The sequence below is a fragment of the Colobus angolensis genome, unplaced genomic scaffold, assembly GCF_000951035.1.
Source record: "Colobus angolensis palliatus isolate OR3802 unplaced genomic scaffold, Cang.pa_1.0 Scaffold102, whole genome shotgun sequence".
NCBI lineage: Eukaryota > Metazoa > Chordata > Mammalia > Primates > Cercopithecidae > Colobus > Colobus angolensis.
This window is the reverse complement of record NW_012111142.1, coordinates 786,725-806,783: the sequence shown is the minus strand read 5'-3', so window position 1 is coordinate 806,783 and position 20,059 is coordinate 786,725. Positions and strand designations below refer to the sequence as shown.

Sequence of the window (20,059 nt, the reverse complement as noted above, 5' to 3'; positions counted from 1 at the left end):
GTGTCCTCTCTTATTTCCTTGAGCAGTGGTTTGTAGTTCTCCTTGAAGAGGTCCTTCACATCCCTTGTAAGTTGGATTCCTACATATTTTATTCTTTTTGTAGCAATTGTGAATGGGGGTTTCCTCATGATTTGGCTCTCTGTTAGTCTGTTATTGGTGTATAGGAATGCTTGTGATTTTCGCACGTTGATTTTGTATCCTGAGACTTTGCTGAAGTTTCTTACCAGCTTAAGGAGACTATGGGCTGAGACGATGGGGTTTTCTAAATATACAATCATGACATCTGCAAACAGAGACAATTTGACTTCCTCTTTTCCTAATTGTTTTGTTTGTGTTTTTGTTTTTTGGCAGAGAGAGGATGAGAATTGTGAGTTATGTTTGGGAGTCAATATGAAGATGTATGTGGCACTAAAGGTTAGAAACATGGATTTGGGGGTTATAATGGTATAGGAGGCCTTTTGCAAGTCCTCAGATGAGGTTATTTTGCTCATTGCTTCATAGCCCCTCATACCGCCACATTTGTAACTCTTTGTTAAACGTCTGGCTTTCCCTATTAGATTGTGAGCTCTGTGTTGAAAGGGATCTTACCTGTTCTGTTCACCAAAACATTTCCAGTGCCAAACTTGGTATCTGGCACATGATACAGAATACATGGGAATGGGCATGATTGCCCCCAGAGGAAGAGGGTGTAGAGTGAGAAAAAAGATATTCAGCAGCCACACATTGAGTAACATGTGGCCACACAGGTGTTACTGTCTGTGACTCTGCCAGGAAGGCCCCCCAAGGAGTACTACCTTACAGGTGTGAGTGGAGGACAGAGAGCTAGCAAAGGAAATAGAGAAAAGAGCTTGGATAGTTATAAGGTGAATCAAGAAAGAGTACATCAAGATGGAAAGTTAAGAAAGGCCTAGTGCAGTGGCTCAGGCCTATAATCCCAGCACTTTGGGAGGTTGAGGTTGGTGGATCACTTGAGGTCAGGAGTTCAAGACCAGCTTGACCAACATGGCACAACCTCGTCTCTACTAAAAATACAAAAATTAGCCAGGCGTGGTGGCAGGCCCTGTAGTCCCAGCTACTTGGGAGGCTGAGGCAAGAGAACGGCTTGAACTTGGGAGGTGGAGGTTGTGGTGAGCTGAGATCGGCACCACTGCACTCCAGCCTGGGCAACAGAGTCAGACTCTGTCTCAAAAAAAAAAAAAAAAAAAGGTAGAAAGGGAATGATTTATAGGTTCAAATGCCCTGAGAATTCAAATTAAATATGACCTGAGATTTTACGGACTGATATGAGAACATAACCAGTATTTACAAACTGTTGTTGGCTTGTTTGTTTGTTTTAGGGAAACAGAATTAAATGGTATTTTATGTCAGCATAAGGCAAAAAGACATAGAATCAAAATCAAGCCTTTTAAAAAGGTTGTTAGAAACTAAGAGATAGTCTCTCAGTAAGGGCAGTAAAGCCATTTTTTTCCTCATTTTTTGGAAAAGAGATGTTGGAACAGTTAGCTGTTCCTTTGGCAATAGTTTTCTTGCATGTGGGGCATGTGTTAAATAAAAAATGTGTTTCTTTAAATGTTAGCATCACACTCAGTATGGTGAGATACTGTTACTCGGAGAGCCGCATGGCACTAAGACCAATTGAGGGCAGGGCAGTTGACTGAAATGACAGGCAGAATTGCCCATGCTACTTAAATTACATCTCTGTCTCTTGCTATATCCATATTTGCTGTATACAACATATTGTCATGCGGTTCTAATTGAATTCGGGTAAATTAAATGTTCATATGGAAGTAACTTCACTATATGTTTCAGAGGGAGAGGGGGAAGGACTTGTAGAGAGCAATTTGTAATTTGTGGATTGCTATGTATTTTTTTAATGGTGGCTTTAAACTTTTCCTATAAAATTGCTCAAAACCTTTTATATTCTTTTATTACAAAAGGTAAACACATTGGTATGGTTAAAATGTAATTTTACCAGATATGAATGTACATAATATTTCATTAACCTAGAATGCTACATTTGTATTACGTTTCCAGTTATATAAATTGTCATATGCGTTTGTTGCTTGATGCTAGAACAACTTCATTAGATAGGACAGATTATATTTATTGTTTTATGAATATTCAAGATCTTGTTTTAAGATCAGAATCCTGTAATCTTTTCATTTGATATTATTCATCAAAAGTGTACCAAATTATAAGTGTCTGTTGTTATGTCAATCTAATCTGATATTAAGGAAATACATAAATTGGAGAAAGAAATGGCCTCCTTTATACATTTTGATGTTTTTGCTGTACCTTCATTTTTTCAGGTCCTTGCTGTCAAATAGGGTCTTTTAGAACTCTTTCTAGGAAGAAAGAAAGATTTTGTAACTTCATTTTTATTTCAGTGAAGTTTTATATAAAGCCTTCATAAAATTTTATATCATAGGTTTTTAGGTGGGAGGAGATCAAATATGTGTGCTATTGGAAAAGATTACCAAAAACCCCCCAGAATATTGTCAGATTAGGAGTGAAACTCCTAATATAATCCCTGTACTTTCTATTTTGGGTTACTGTTGATGAAGTTAGTTTAATGGAGGTGTCAGCATTTGAAAACACAGTGAAATAGAATAAAAAATATCACAATGCATTACATATAGTAGGGATATTAACTCATAATTTTGTTTCAGAAAAAAGTATATGTTTATGTGTACCAGGTCACAGAAGTAAGATGTATTTCTTACTGTGTTTTCCATTTGAAAACACTGGCCTAGAAAACTCTTTAATTCATTTTGTTATCTTCCAGCCTTTGTTACCTTATTGAATGGGGAACAAGCCCAGAATGCAATTCAGATGTTTCATCAATATTCTTTTAGAGGAAAAGACTTAATAGTCCAGCTTCAGCCAACAGATGCTTTGCTGTGTATTACCAACCTACCCATTTCTTTTACATTAGAAGAGTTTGAAGAACTTGTTCGTGCTTATGGAAATATTGAGAGATGTTTTCTGGTCTATAGCGAAGTTACTGGCCATTCCAAAGGCTATGGATTTGTGGAATACATGAAAAAGGACTTTGCTGCAAAGGCTAGATTGGAGCTATTGGGTAAACAGTTGGGAGCATCAGCACTCTTTGCACAATGGATGGATGTTAATCTATTGGCTTCAGAGCTCATTCATTCTAAGTGCCTTTGTATTGATAAACTGCCCAGTGACTACAGGGATTCAGAAGAGCTGTTGCACATTTTTTCCAGTGTCCATAAACCTGTATTTTGCCAGGTAGGTATTTTAAAGAGATTATTGGAAATATTTTAAAATATATACATATGTATCTAATCTACATACACTCACAGATTTATCATACCTGTATGATTAACACAATGGATAATTTAACTGTGCATTATTCTGTAGGGAAGACTTTGATCTCATGGGAAATTTTAAATCAGTTCCTCTGTTTATGGGCCAAAGTATATTGTTCTGTAGTTAAGTATGCCTTAGCAAATCCATTGCTTACTCATTCACCTCATTCCATCCATTCGTCCCTGCATTTTTCCATCAATCCATTCATCTATCCAACTTCTATTTACCATCTTCTGTGTGCCAGACACTATGCCAAGTGTCGGAAAGGCAGAGAATGGAAAGATACTGTATCTCAATGCCTCACAGTTTTGTAGAAGAGATGGACAAGTAAGCAAATAATTACAAATCCTATATGAAGAGTGATATAATGGAGGATAGAAAAGTATTATGAAGTTTAAAAGGAATGTGTAGTTCTGTCTTAATGTGGTCACGGTAGGTTAGACATCTAGAGAAGATCCTGAAAACTGATAACACTGGCAAGACTTTTCAAGCACTTTATCATAGTAAAATTAAATACATTCTAATAAATAAATAAATATATATACTATATATAACTCTTTTCCTTACAGAGTTTTGATAGCAACTGATCAATTATTTCTCTCGTTTTTCTCCATTTCTTCCTTCTCCCTTTTCCCTTTTACTGCACTCCCTTCCCATCCACGCTCCTTTTCCTCTTACCTCTCGTTTCCTCTCCTCCTTTGTATTTTTCTTTAATCATACATTTGTTGATTTCCTAGTATTGCAGTAAAAATTTTGGAGTTGGAGTACCTATCTATGTATATAATTATATTATTTAATATTAAATATATTAAAATGTATATATTTATTATTTAACTTGACAGTTAAAATTGTATTTATCATGTATAACATGATGTTTTGAAGTATATATACATTGTGGAATGGCTAAATCGAGCTAATTAACATACGTATTACTTCACATAGTTGTCATTTTTGTGGTAAGAACACAACATCCACTCTTGTAGCATTTTTCAAGAATACAATATGTTGTTATTAACTGTAGTCATCATGTTGTCCAAAAGATCTTTTGAACCTGTTTCTCTTACCCAACTGAAATGTTGCATCCTTTGACCAGTATCTCCCCAAGCCCCGACACAAATCGCCCCAGCCCCTGGTATCCACTATTCTACACTATACTTCTATGAGATCAACTTTTTAAGCTTCCACACGTGGGTGAAATTTTGCAGTAATATATATTTTTAACAATTTTTTTGAGACAGGGTCTTTCTCTGTTGCCCAGGCTGGAATCATGGCCCACAGTAGTCCCACACTCCTAGGTTCAAGCGATCTTCTTATCTCAGCCTCCCAAGTAGCTAGGACTAGAAGTCCACATCACCATGCCCAGCTATTTTTTAATTTTCTTTTTTTTGTAGTAGAGACTGGGTCTCGCTATATTGCCAGGCTGGTCTCAAACTCCTGGGCTCAAGTTATCCTCCTGCCTTGGCCTCCCAAAGCTCTAGGATTAGCTTATTGATATGTTCTTCTTGAATACTGAGAATTATGTAATGTTGTCATCCTGTGGCCTTTGAGGCCTTTGAAACAGATGTAAAGAGAAAAGCCATTTATCATAAATTGTATTTGAATTGTGAACCCCAGGGTTGGAAGAGCCCTTAGAGATTATCTAGTATAGCTTTACATGTCATAGAAAATATTTGCTACCATTTTTTTGAGTGACCATTTAGCTTCTGCTAAAATACTTCCAAAGAGTGGAAGATTAACTAGATCACAAGTGAGACCATTGTGTCGTTGAATGACTCTCATGTTGAACTGAAATAGCCGTCTCTGAAACTACTGATGCTGTGGACTTAAAATGATTTTGTTTTTTGAAAGACTTAAAATATTATAATTTATACCGGCATAAAGATCATTATAATGAAATAGAATAATAAAAACCATTTGTAAAGTTTTCAAAAGATTAATAAAGCAGCTTTGGGATGGCTCTTTATCAGTGGGTCTGTTAACTTCAGGCTCTTTTGCATGGTAGGTTGGCATAGACTATATTAAAGACACAGCCTTTTACCTTGTGGTCAAGAGACCAAAATGATTAATGAATGGCTTTTACAAACCTGATTTTAAGACCTGGTTTGGATTATAAGAGGAATAGGGTTGTTAGAGAAATGTTTACAAGAGGTAGATGTTTTTCCTTTACCTGTGTGGTTGGAAAAAGCTTTGGGTAGGAAAAGATATTTGATGACAGTTTTTAAAGGAAGAAATAATGTGAAGGAAAAGATAGAAATCTGATCTAAATATACAAGGAAGTAGAAGAAAGATAAGCTTCAAAAACAAGAGAAAAGAAACTGAGAAGGACTGAGAAGTGATTTAGTTGTAATATCAGCTTATGAGATGGCAAACCCAAATAGAAGTATTGGAAATGTGTCTTCTCAAAGACATACTCAGCTGAATTTTGTGTCATTTATCACTTTATAGTGTGAATGTATTTAAGATAATTCAGACGTGTTCAAAACCTAGAAACGCTTTAGTGTCTTATCTTGTTCTTATTTTTGCTCTTTGTACCAGTCTTTTCAGATCCAGGACTTTAGTATCTTCCTTTACAGTCTTACAGGTGGGTGACTGGAAATAAATCGAGTTCTACATGGCAGGAGTTTATTTAGGGCACATTCAGAAATAAAAGTTGTGTGTTGCTTTTAATAAACCTGGGACACAGTTTTCCTAAATAAGGTTTGCCTTGGTATACTTGACTAAATTCCTGGGATCTTCCTAAAATAGTGAAATAAAAATGAAATGTTCCTCCTACCTTCTCTTGATAATAGTAACTTTATTTTCCATTGATGTGTGGTCAAATAATTTGTTCAGTATGTTTCACTGTCCATGTACCTGGTGATTTTCTTTTAAGGAAAGCTGTAATTATTGTGTCCTCATATTTTCCTATAAATTAACAGTTTATATGTTTCTTAATATGTAGAGACTATTGCCATTTGGGCTTTTACTGTTGAAATAAATAAGAAAATCAAAGAATTGAATAGAAACTTGACAGACTCCTATCTTCCTGTCTTCAGGAAGAAGTACATCTAAGCAATTAGTAAACATTTTCATAAAGAAAGAATACGTTATTTCCACCAGTATCATGCTCCAGTGTCTTGTTCTTGAATTTGAAAATTATATATTGTAAATAAATGTTTCTAAGTAAAGATCGGAATTACTGTTTAATAGAATGTATTGTATCAGCTTGCACAGGATGAAGGTAGTTACGTTGGTGGCTTTGCAGTGGTTGAATATAGCACTGCGGAGCATGCTGAAGAGGTCCAGCAGGCAGCAGATGGTATGACCATCAAGGGCAGCAAAGTCCAGGTTTCCTTCTGTGCCCCCGGAGCGCCAGGGCGAAGTACATTAGCAGCATTGATAGCGGCTCAACGTGTGGTAAGTTTTTTCTCTTTCTTTCTCTTTTTTTAGAGTGTAGAAAATTCTAATACTATTTTAATCTATCCAATCTAGCCAAAGTAATTGATTGTCAAGTGCACTATCATTGCGTTTCCATCACACTGAAGACTTTTCCTTTTTTTAAAAAAGTTAGTTAAATGGTTTCTTTGTTAAGTCAAGCCAGAAGTCATTACCAGAAAAAGAAATTGTGTTTAGTAAAGTGTATTTATCTTGAGAAATTTTCGAAGGAATTTCATTCATTCAGCAAATATTGACTTCCTCTTGTGTTCTAAATTTTGAGTGTAATATGCCTCCTTTTTCTTTTTCTTTTCTTTTTTAAGTTTTGAGATGTAGTTTCATTCTTTCATGCAGGCTGGAGTGCAGTGGCGCAATCTCGGCTCACTGCAGCCTCTGCCTCCTGGGTTCAAGCAGTTCTCCTGCCTCAGTCTCCCAAGTAGCTGGGACTACAGGCACATGCCACCACGCCCGGCTAATTTTGTATTTTTAGTAGAGATAGGGTATTGGCCAGGCTGGTCTCAAACTCCTGACCCCAGGTGATCCACTCACCTCAGCCTCCTAAAGTGCTGGGATTACAGGCGTGAGCCACCGCACCCAGCCGCCTCTTTTTTCAAGAAGTTTTCAGAGGAAAATACATGCCTGCTTTTTGCTTACATGGCACATTGTACTTACTTCTTTATAGTAACTGTCTACTCATTCTTCTCTACTTCTATAGCCTGGGGGATCCTTGGAGATGGAGACTATACCTTCTTCACAGTTTCTACCCTAGTACTTAGCATAGTAAATATTTGTTAATTGAATGAAGGAAGGAATACAATTTTGAAGGAATTGGGAAAGACTTTATGCTGAAGGTGACATTTGAGTGTGACATTAACGAATGGATGAGATATTGACTTGTGTTGCTGAGAAGTGAATAGGATTGCCAGAGAAATACAGATTTTTGCTGGAGATACTTACACTAAAATAATCATTCATTGTTTATCTGAACTTCAAATTTAATTGCACATTCTGTATTTTTACTTGCTACATCTGGCAACCCTAAAATGGGAAAGTGAGTAATCACTCTAGGTGGAACAGAAACACTCACACAGTGGTATGAGCTGAATTTACATGCTTGAGGAGTGGTAAGTGGTCTGGTTGCAGAGTGAATATGAGTATGCTTAGATGTAGGTTAATGCCAAAGCAAGGAGGACTATTGAGTACTCAGCCAATTACATAGGTATACATGTGCCATGTTGGTTTGCTGCACCCATCAACTCATCATTACACTGGGTATTTCTCTCAGTGCTGTCACTCCCCCAGCCCCCCACCCCTCGACAGGCCCCGGTGTGATGTTCCCCGCCCTGTGTCCATGTGTTCTCATTGTTCAATTCCCACCTATGAGTGAGAACATGTGGTGTTTGGTTTTCTGTCCTTGTGTTAGTTTGCTGAGAATGATGGTTTCCAGCTTCATCCATGTCCCTGCAAAGGACATGAACTCATCCTTTTTTATGGCTGCATAGTATTCCTTGGTGTATATATGCCACATTTTCTTAATCCAGTCTATCGTTGATGGACATTTGGGTTAGCCCCAAGTCTTTGTTATTGTGAATAGTGCCGCAATAAACATACGTGTGCATGTGTCTTTATAGTATCAGGATTTATAAATTTACTAAAATCCTTTATAGTAAAGGATTTATAATCCTTTGGGTATATACCCAGTAATGGGATTGCTGGGTCAAATGGTATTTCTAGTTCTAGGTCCTTGAGGACTTGCCACACTGTCTTCCACAGTGGTTGAGCTAATTTACACTCCCACCAACAGTGTATAAAAGCATTCCTATTTCTCCACATCCTCGCCAGCATCTGTTGTTTCCTGACTTTTTAATGATCACCACTCTAACTGGCTTGAGATGATATCTCACTGTGGTTTTGATTTGATTTGTCTGATGACCAGTGACGATGAGCAGTTTTTCATGTGTCCGTTGACTGCATAAATGTCTTCTTTTGAGAAGTGTCTGTTCATACCCTTTGCCCACTTTTTGATGGGGTTGATTTTTTCTTGTAAATTTGTTTAAGTTTTTTGTAGATTCTGGATATATTAGCCCTTTGTCAGATGAGTAGATTGCAAAAATTTTCTCCCGTTCTGTAGGTTGCCTGTTCACTCTGATGGTAGTTTCTTTTAATGCCCTAGAAGAAAATCTAGGCCATACCATTCAGGACATAGGCATGGGCAAAGACTTCATGACTAAAACACCAAAAGCAATGGCAACAAAAGCCAAAATAGACAAATGGGATCTAATTAAACTAAAGAGCTTTGGCACAGCAAAAGATACTGGGGTTTATAACCAGAGTTGCTTGAAGAATTAGACCTCACTTGTTGTCACCATTTCTTAATTTCCTATCTCCCTCTCAAATTTAATGCAATGTAGTTTCTGCCTCCACTATTCAAGTGAATCTGTTCTCATTCAGTTAATAGGGGTTTTTAAATATTCAGATCTGGTGACTACATTTCAGTCTTTTATTGGTTGGTCCCTTTGCAACATTTAAAACCTTCTACTGACTGGGCACGGTGGCTCATGCCAGTAATCCAAGCACTTTGGGAGGCCAGGGTGGGAGGATTGTTTGAGCCCAGGAGCTCGAGACTAGTCTGGGAAACATGGTGAAGCCCCTGTCTCTACAAAAAGTTAGCTAGACTTAGTGATTTGCACCTGTTAGTCCCAGCTACTTGGGAGGTTGAGGTGGAAGAAGAACCTGAGCCCAGGAGTTTGAGGCTGCAGTGAGCTGTGATTATACCACTGCACTCCAGCCTGGGTGACAAAGCAAGACCCTGTCTCAAAAACAAAACAAAACTCTCTACTACCTTGAATTCTGCCACACCATTCATTTTCCTATCTGCCTGTGTGTTCTTTCCCTAACTTATTTTTTCCCCCTAAGAGCTGATATCAGTAGATTTCCATATTTGGCCTTCTCATTTTCTTCCTGTTATTTATGCCTATTAGTGATTACTTCCAAGCATATAATTTTAGATCAAACTGCTCTCAGTACTAAATTAATATTTCCAAAGGATTCTTAGACATTCCCACTTCATGCTATATAAATAGTTCAATTTCACCATTTCAAAGAAGACTATTTTTTTCTGGGACTTGCTTTTCTATGTTCTATAATATCTATATATGGCATCAGTTCATCCAAACTAAAACTATGTGAATCAAAAACTCAGTTAATTGTGATTGGTCTCCCTCACCCACTTTCTAATGTAAATGTCAGAAATACTAGCACATCATTTCAATTTCACCTCCTAAGATCTCTCAAATCCTTGGGACGGACCTTGTCAGCATCTTAATTACTTCACTCAGAATCTTATCTTTTCTCACCTCTCTGATTAGAATCATTCCCTACGTGGTCCCATGTCGTTAGTCTTTCCCCCTCTAATCCATCTTGCACAGTGCACAGGAGAGATCTTTCTCATCCTCAAATCAGCTTATGTCATTCTCTTGCTTAATATTCTTTAATGCCTGCTTAAGTTCACCTTCCTTAGCATGGCATGCGGGCCCTTTACGGTCAGATAGTAGTGACAGTGAGAAATCTCAGTCTTAAAAATAAGGTATTCTAGATAACATTTTCTATAGGTTTTTGGTACATATCCTTTGGAAATATCAAGTGTTCTGAGTTTTTTTAAATATCATAAATAGGTGCTGAACTTGATCAGAATATTTCTACAACTATTGAGATAATTGTGATTTCTCCTTAAGTTCATTAGTGTCATTTGAGAGTTACACATTCTGTCTTTATCCTGCTGGTGATTGTCCCTGTCCCTAACTTTTTTTTTTTTTTTTTGAAATAGAGTCTTGCTTTGTCGTTCAGGCTGGAGTGCGTGGCATAATCTTGGCTCACTGCAACCTCTGCCTGCCGGGTTCAAGCGATTCTCGTGACTCAGCCACCTGAGTAGCGGAATTACAGGCATGCACCACCACATCCAGCTAATTTTTGTATTTTTAGTAGAGACAGGGTTTCACCATGTTGGCCAGACTGGTCTTGAACTTCTGACCTCAAGCGATCTGCCTGCCTCAGCCTCCCAAAGTGCTGGGATTACAGGGGTGAGCCACTGTGCCCAGCCAATTGTCCCTAACTTTTTAAAATGCATAGGTTTATCAGAACGTCTATCTACCCACTTATTCTCACCTCCATCTGCTTCCTCCTTCCTACTATACCTATCATCATATTGGTGTCTACATTTTTACATTAGGATAGTCTTAAATGTTTTTGGGTTGTTTTTATGGTTGTGTCTTTGTATATAAGATTAAAATTATGATATTGCATACCTCAATTTCAACATATTATATAATAACATCTTGCATTTATTTCTTTTCTTGCTGGATTACTTCCTCCTAGGGCATTTCGAAAGATAGTATTCTTGTGGTAAAAACTTGAGAACTTGTATAGTTGAGAATATTTTTATTTCTTTGTGATATTAATTAACTTAGATTAATTTAAATATCTAGGCTCAGAGTTCTTTTCTTACAATACTTTGAAAATATTAATTCATTATCTTCTTGAATCTAATGTTGATGCTTTGAGAAAGAAGATTATATTGATTTGTTTCTTGTTCCTTTAGAGATATGTTCTTTTTAAATGGAAGCTTTTAGAAGGTTTTCTGTTGTTGTTATTGGCTGTGATGTTCTTAAATGTCACACAAAGAAATGTGACTAAGTGTGTTTTTTCTTTAGAAATCATGTTTGGGAGACTGTGAACCCTTTCATTCTATGCTCTTCAATTGCTCTTTAATAATGGGAAATTTCTCAACCATTATTTCTTCAAAGAACTTATTTTCTTCTCCTTCAGGGACTTCTAATATCACAGGTGCTGATGCTTCTACCTCCATTTTCTTTGCCACCTTGCTTTTTCTTGTTTGTTGGAATTTTCGGTTTCTTTAACTGGATCTTTAAGATCACAATTTTGGGCCAGGTGCGGTAGCTCATGTCTGTAATCCCAGCACTTTGGGAGGCCAAGGCAGGTGGATCACCTGAGGTCAGGAGTTCGAGACCAGCATGGCCAACATGGTGAAACTCAGTCTCTACTAAAAATACAAAAAATAGCCAGGCGTGGTGGCAGGCACCTGTAATCCCAACTACTTGGGAGGCTGAGGCAGGAGAATTGCTTGAACCCGGGAGGCAGAGGTTGCAGTGAGCTGAGATCATGCCATTTCACTCCAGACTGGGCGACACAGCAAGACTCTGAGATCTCAAAAAAAAAAATTTACTATTTTGTTTTTTAGTCACATGTATTCTACTGTTTAACCTATCTGTTAAAGCACAGGGTAATAATAATGCTTCATGAATTCCTTCAGTTTCTTTATCTATAGAATGGAGATAATACCAACCTTATAGAATTGGCTTTTTGAGGATTAAATGATCTAATTCACGTAAAGTGTTTAGAACAATGCCAAGTCTATAGTAAGTGAGGGCTGCTATTATTTTTTCTCCATGCTTATGCTTTTCATAATCTGGCATTTCTCATTGGTTATTCTTTATAACTGCTTGTCCTTCCTTCATGTTATGAGTAAAAATCCATTTTATTTTTGTAATGTCTGTTACATTTATTTGACATTCTTATTATTTCCTATTCATGATTCTGCTTTCTGTCTTATAGGTGGTTCAGTTTGTTGCTTTTATTTTTTAGTGACTGCATTCTCCAAATGTCTAGCTATTTTTCTTTTAAATGTATGAATATTAATTTCCTGTGGGGGCTGTCATCTTTCTGTATGTCACTGTTTAGAGGTTGTGGGGAGGGGGATGGACAGAGGGAAGCTAAAGCCTGGTCTTAGCTAGGGTTTAGGGAAGGCAGGCAAGGACCTCAGGGCAGAGAAGTTCTGCCTTCACCTTCTAGGCTTGAGCCCAGCCCTTTTCCTACCCCAGCCAGGCAGCCCTGCACCTTAGAGAGCCTCTCTTCATTTCCATTTCCACCCCTGCTCTTTTCCAAGTTCTTCCTTCCTCTGCTGTAACTCTTCTATCCTGCAGAGTGGGTGTGGGAGGACCTGAGAAGGTCGGGGAGGTGGGAAGGTTTTCAGTGACCAGCTGGTCTGCCCGCCTAGTGTTATCTTGTCCCCATTGTCTCTGCACTTGCGTGCCATCCTGCTGTTCATTGGTCCTATGGCTGTCACTGGGGTGATGCTGCTGTTTTCCCACCTTGCTGTCCTGGCCAAGAAAGCCATGCTCTCTGAAGGCAAACACAACTCAAAAGCGCTTCCCTGAATTATCCTGTGTGTGGACCCATGCGCTCTCATGCTCTCTGCTGATGTTTACCTTCACATCTTCTGTCTCCCCAGGGGTTTCTCACAGGCTTTATGTCAGTTTCTTGGATGCATCACCTTCTCCCTCTCAATTTCGCAGTATCTGGGTTGGCAAAAGTTTCCAGTTGTCCTTGTCAGTTCTCCATTTTCTCATAGCTAAAAGTTTTTATCTTTTATGTAATTATATATATTAATATCCCCATCCATCAAGCTGGTTTTTAAAACTGAAAATTATTTCATATTTTTAGGAAGCTACTTGATTGCATGTATGTAAGGCCAGCTCATTTTAATCTCATACTAAATTAATCAAGTAAAGACCTTTATAAAAGAGAAGATTTTGGGCCAGGCGCGGTGGCTAATGCCTGTAATTCCAGTACTTTGGGAGGCGGGTGGATCGCGAGGTCAGGAGATCAAGACCATCCTGGCTAACACAGTGAAACCCCATCTCTACTAAAAATACAAAAAATTGGCCAGGCATGAGTGGAGGGCACCTGTAGTCCCAGCTACTTGGGAGGCTGAAGCAAGAGAATGGCGTGAACTCGGGAGGTGGAGCTTGCAGTGAGTCGAGATCACGCCACTGCACTCCAGCCTGGGCAACAGAGTGAGACTCCATCTCAAAAAATAAAATAAAATAAAATAATAAGAAGATTTTGAATTATAAGGCAACCCACATTATTAAACTTCATTTTATTTTCATTTGAAGTTTTTATTTGTAAAATACAGAAACAGGGTTTCACTGTGTCACCCAGGCTGATCTTGATCTCTTGGGCTCAAGTGATCCTCCCGCCTTAGCCTCCCAAAGTGCCATGATTACAGGTGTGAGCCACTTTGCCTGGCCAATTAAACTTTAAATCAACATTATAAGAAGGCTCTTCTGTAGTATCAAGGTATTCATATTGTGTTAACAAGTTATTAATAACTTCAGATTCCCTTGTCATCCTTCTATTTGTATGATATGATGAGACTCATTGTACTAAATTGTCAGTCCTCTTAAAGCCAGTTGGTATTTACTTGAGACATTCTATGAGGATTTTATGCTGTATGTATAATTGAGAACTGTGGTAGAGAGTATAAAATAGATATATAATATAAATCAAATTATGTTTATCATAAAATAGATCTTGTCAGATGAATGAGAATTTCTAGAAGAAAGCCTTTGAAACTATGTCTTTTGTACTTAACGCTTGTTCTAATGTTTCTTATTTCTATATTCATTGCAGATGCACAGTAATCAAAAGGGCTTACTTCCAGAGCCAAATCCAGTACAAATTATGAAAAGTTTAAACAACCCTGCCATGTTGCAGGTTCTTCTACAGCCCCAGTTATGTGGACGAGCTGTTAAACCAGGTATGGACATGTATGTATACTGATTAAAGAATGTTAGCATGAAGTTAATTTTTTCACATGTGAAATATGAAAAAATACATTTATTTGTGAAAATATATTTAAAATTAGTATAAAAATTTAAAAATTTTTCTAGGACCTGCTAATGAATTTTAATCAATAATCTGAGGTGATATATTTTGACTATTTTTGATATATACGAACTGCTTATGTGGTTTTTTTTACTATTAATAAATGCTAAATATCAAACCTTCTGTTTAGCTCTTAGTAGACATGAATGTGTAGACCAAGGTAATAGTTAACACACTACATTGTTATAACCTATATCCACAAAGAATTAATACTTTTCTATGTAATATTTTTAGCAGAATTATTTTGTTGAAAAGTGCCAAATTTTTGTTTCCTCTTTGTTCTTCCCCTTTTTGTTGTAAAATTGTTTCACTTTGTAGCAAATGATGAAAACATTATTATTTTCTAAGTATTATGCAAATCTTTATAATATCAGTATACATTAAATATCTACCTATTTAGTATTCTTTAGTAAGAGCTTACCTTCTGTGCATTCTGAAATGCACAACTTTTTATGTACAAAAATGTCTGTTTTAGCGTTATGAGGAAATGAATGCCTATACAGTGGTCTCCCCTTATCTGTGTTCTTGTGTTCCACAGTTTAGTTACCTGCAGTCTGAAAATATTAAGTAGAACTTTCCAAAAATAAACTACTTATAAGTTTTAAATTGCATGCTGTCCTGAGTAGTGTGATGAAATGTTTTGCTGTTCTACTCCTCCTACCTTGGCTATGAATTATCCCTCTGTCCATTGTACCTACTCTGTATATGTTACCCACCCGTTAATCACTTAGTAGCCATCTTGGTTAGTTATCACATCACCTGTCATGGTATTGTAATGTTTATGTTCAAGTAACCCTTATTTTCTTTAATAATGGTCCCAAAGCACAAGAATAGTGATGCTGGCAGTTTGGATATGACAAAGAGAAGCTGCAAAGTGCATCCTTTCAGTGAAAAGGTTAAAACGTTTCTAACTTAATAAGGGAAAACAAAATGTGTGCTGAAATTGCCAGGATCTACAGTAAGAATGAATTTTCTATCCATGAAATTGTGAAGAAGGAAAAAGAAATTTGAACATAGCATATATAAGGTTTGGTACTATTTATGGTTTCAGGCATCCACTGGGGGTCTTGGAACATATCGCTCGCTGATAAGGGGGATCTACTGTATTCAACATTTAAGTTCAGAGCAAATATGTATAGAGCAAATATATTAAATACATTTATTATGTTTTCATCCCAACTGGTCTTACACCAGCTCACCTGCTGCAATTCAATTCTGGCACTAACTACCTAGAGTTAGCACAGACCCCACAAGTTAAGAGCTCAATCTTCCATAAGGCTACCCTCACTTTAGACCTTGACGCAAGTTCAGGGGATTTTCCAGGCCATGTGCACTTCTGACCAGCTAACTACAAATTTGGGAGTTCTCACAATGCCCTCAGGTTCAATAGTTTAATAGAATGGCTCACAGAACTTAGGAAAGCACTATGCTTATGAGTACCTAAGGACACAGGCAAGGGAAGATACACTTAGGGAAAAATCTTGGAGGGTCTTGAATACAGAGCTTCTGTGTCCTCTACCCATCAAATCAGGCCATGTCACCCTCCCAACACATCAATATGTTTTCCATCTGGGGATCTCTACTGAACTTCGATGTCCAGAGATTTTATTGGAGTTTCACTATGTCGGTGTGATTGATAGGCCCCATGATAGAACTCAGTCTCTACTTTGCTTCCATTCCCTGGAAGTTAGAAGGTCAGGCTGATATCCCATGGTGCAAAGCTCCACCTCTCCTTATAGAGTTGGTCTTTTGGCACAGCCAGCCCTCATCCGGAAGCTATCTATGGGTCCATAATGAGTTCCCTCAGTAGCATATCAAAGACACTCCTGTAACTCAGGAAAATCTAAGGATTTAGAGTCTCCCTTTCAGGAACCAGGGACAAAGGCCAGTCAAATTATTTATTATACAGCAGTATTCATATTAAGTACTTCATATAATTATTTGTGTGTAAGAAGCAGCTTTGGTAGTTTTCTGGCTCAGGCTATTATGCAATTAGATATCTCTTTTACAGTTTTAATGGTATAGAGATACTCTTTTTTGTCTTGACAACATGAAGGATTAGAAGCTTATTACTTCCCAAGGCAGCCTATTCCCTGGTCTGACAGTTGCAATTACTGGAAAGTGTTTATATTACTAATATAAGCAATTTTTAGCCACTTATTCTGGTTCCGCCTCTGAAGAAATACAGGATAAATGTATTCCTTCTTGCATAATAAAAGCCTCCTAATATTTGAAGACAACTACCGTGAAACCTCAGTCATTTTTTATTTTCCCTGTCTTCTTTTCTCCAGACCAGTTCTTTTTTTTACAATGCAACTTTATTAGTAAAATAAATTTCGAGCAGAGCCCCAATATATACCATAAATGTAAAAGATGTCAATTAAACGGATGAACCATTGTCAATCCATATATTTAGAAATGATCAAATCTAATGTTTTCCTTTTTTAATATGAAAGTAAACATAAACAGAGATGGTGTGTTTTCCTGCAACTCTCTTTTTATGCATCTTATATCTCTTTGCAGATTACAGTTCTATATTTGAGTTTCCATAACATGTCACAGGACATGTGCTTTAAATCCCCCACAAGTTGTTCTCTTGTAGATGTAGTCTAGGTCTTCCGGGTTGTCCCAAAATATGATGTACACAGACACAAACATATTCTGTAGATTGGTTTTGATTAGCACAGAATGCAGTGGGATTTCCTTCCTATTATCATTATATTTCCCTTAATGCAGTCCAAGATTACGTATTAGTGTCTAAAGAAGCATACCACATTCTTAGGTCTTTTAGAAAGTATCATCTGCTTCTTTGGACTCTGGGCTATCTTTACTAATTCCTCTCAAGTATTATTTTTGTCTCTTCTTTTCATCTAAAACTAAATATTCTCCACTCTGCTGTTCTACTCAGATTAATGTATGGCCATATGGCAGTAGGCTTCTTTATGCTTAGCGCTTTCTCAATTTTAAGTAAGATGTTTGAATATTACACTGATGCAGAAGTTATTTCATCAAGCATAGCTTTTCCTTGTGTGGGGTGGAAAGGGAAGAGGATTAAATCATTGCCTCACTTGAGCACATACATAGCTGGAAAATGTGTGGAAAGTTTCTTGATGTTGAGAAAAAATGTCTTGTTAATCAATAAATTCCATTTATTTTTCTTTTACTATGTCCTTTACTGTATCGTAACTGTAACTTTGCTATATCCTGAACTCCTCACAGAGGCCTTCTCTGAGCCAATTGAATTAATGATAAAGAATTGTAATTCTTGGCTGGGTGCTGTAGTTCACGCCTATAATCCCAGTACTTTGAGACACTGAAGTGGGCAGATCACCTGAGGTCAGGAGTTCAAGATCAGCTTGGCCAACGTGGCGAAACCCCATCTCTACTAAAAGTACAAAAATTAGCTGGGCATGGTGGCATGCACTTGTAGCCTCAGCTACTCGGGAGGCTGAGGCAGGAGAATGACTTGAACCCTGGAGGTGGAGGTTGCAGTGAGCCAAGATTGCACCACTGCACTCTGTCCTGGGCAACAGAGTGAGACACCATCTCAAAAAACAAACAAACAAACAAAAAACAATTATAATTATTATACCCTTGCCCTGCTTCTTTATCATTGTATAATTTTAAAAACAACTGACATATACTATACATGTACTTGTTTATTGTCTATTTCTACCACTAAAATGGAAGCTCCAACTGCTGTTAGATTAATTTCCCTCCCAGGTCCAATTTTGATTATGTTACTCTGACCAAGCTGATCTTTTCTCTTCAATCTAGACCTTTTAACTACCTTCAAAAATACAATAAATATAATTATTCTAGACTTTTTTCTTTATGTATGTACGTTCCTAATTTATTATGTAATCACTTGATAGTATAAACTGTATTTTTAAACAGCTTTAATTGAGATATAGTTGATGTACATTAAACTGTAAGTATTTGAAGTGTACGAATTGATATATTTTGATGTTATGTATATATTCATGAAATCGTTACCACAATCAAATAATAGACATATAAATTACCCTCCAAAGCTTCCTTTTGTGCATTTGTAATCCATCCGCTACCCTGTCCCCAGGAAACCACTGATCTGCTTTCTGTCACTACAGTTTGTATTTTGTAGAAATTGGTATAAAAGGAATCACACAGTCTGTACTGTTTGGCTTCATTCACTTAGCTTACTGTTTTGAGATTCGTTCATGTTGTTACATGGATTAGTAGTAGTTTTTCTTTTTATTCCCGAGTAGTATTTCATTCTATAATTTGCTTATTCATTGATTTGTTGATGGACATCTGGATTATTTCCAGTTCGAGGCCATTACAAATAAAATCTCTATAGACACTTGTGTACTAGTCTTTATGCTTTTATTTCTTATGTTTTTATTCTCTTTGATAAATAACTATCTGTGGAATGGCTGAGTCATATGATAGATATATGTTTAAGTGGTGAGAAACTGCCTAGCTGTTTTCCAATGTGGTTGAGCCATTTTACGTATTCACCATCAGTTTCTAGGGCTCCAGTTTGCTCAGTATCCCCGCCACTACTTGATCTGTTGGTCTTTTTAATTTTAGCCTTTCTAGTGGATGTGTAGTGCTCTCTTACTGTGGTTTTAATTTGAATATTTCTTTTGACTAATGATTTTGAGCACCTTTTATTGTGCTTATTTGTCATCTTTATATCTTTGATGATATGTCTTTTCAAATATTTTGTACGTGTTGTTTGTCTTCTTATCAAGTTGTAAGAGTGCTTTTTAATTTTACATATATGGTTTGCAAATATTTTTTAACAGTGTCTTTTGAAGAGCAAAATGTTTTATTGTGACAAAATCCAATTTATTATTTTTTTCTTTTATAATTTGTACTTCGTATGTCATATTTGAGAAATCTTTGCCAATTTCAGGTTTTCTATGATTTTCTTGTATGTTTTCTTGGAGAAAGTTTTATAATTTTATCCCTATATTTAGGTCTATGATCTGTTTTGAGTGAATTTTAGTTTATAGTATGAGGTAAGAGTCCAGATGTTTTTTGTTTACGTATAGTTATACAGTTATTCCAGTATTATTTGTTTAAAAAGCTTATGTTTCATTGAATATTTTGACATTTGCCAAAAATCAGTTTACCATATATGCATGAGTCTATAACTAAACTCTGTTCATTGATCTAAATGTCTGTCTTTATAACAGTACTGTCTTTATATCAATACTGTCTGTATACCAAAATACATGTGTAATAAATCCTGAAATCAGTGTAAGTCCTTCAACTTTATTCTTCTTTTTCAGAGTTGTTTTGGCTATTCCAGGTTCTTTGCATTGGCTTATAAATTTTAGAATCAGAGTGCCAATTTCTATGAAAAATGTCAGCTGGGATTTTGATTAAGATTGTATTGATTTGTATGCTAATTTAGGCAGAATTCACAACAATTCTGAGGCTTCTGATCCATAAATATGGTATATCTTTTCAATTATTTTGAGGCAATATTTTATTTCTCCCAGTAATGTTTTTTTTTTTTTTTTTATTATACTTTAAGTTCTAGGGTACATGTGCATAACGTGCAGGTTTGTTA

The 20,059-nt window shown here is 36.7% G+C and overlaps 1 protein-coding gene across 1 annotated transcript in view; it reads left to right on the top strand.

Moving 5' to 3' along the window:
• Positions 1 to 20,059, top strand: part of RAVER2 (ribonucleoprotein, PTB-binding 2) — a 96,152-nt gene that overhangs the window by 29,377 nt on the left and 46,716 nt on the right. The window contains exons 3-5 of the mRNA XM_011940807.1: positions 2,786 to 3,255; positions 6,541 to 6,732; positions 14,242 to 14,368. Coding sequence (XP_011796197.1) covers positions 2,786 to 3,255; positions 6,541 to 6,732; positions 14,242 to 14,368 — 789 coding nt within the window. The remainder of the gene's footprint in view (positions 1 to 2,785; positions 3,256 to 6,540; positions 6,733 to 14,241; positions 14,369 to 20,059) is intronic.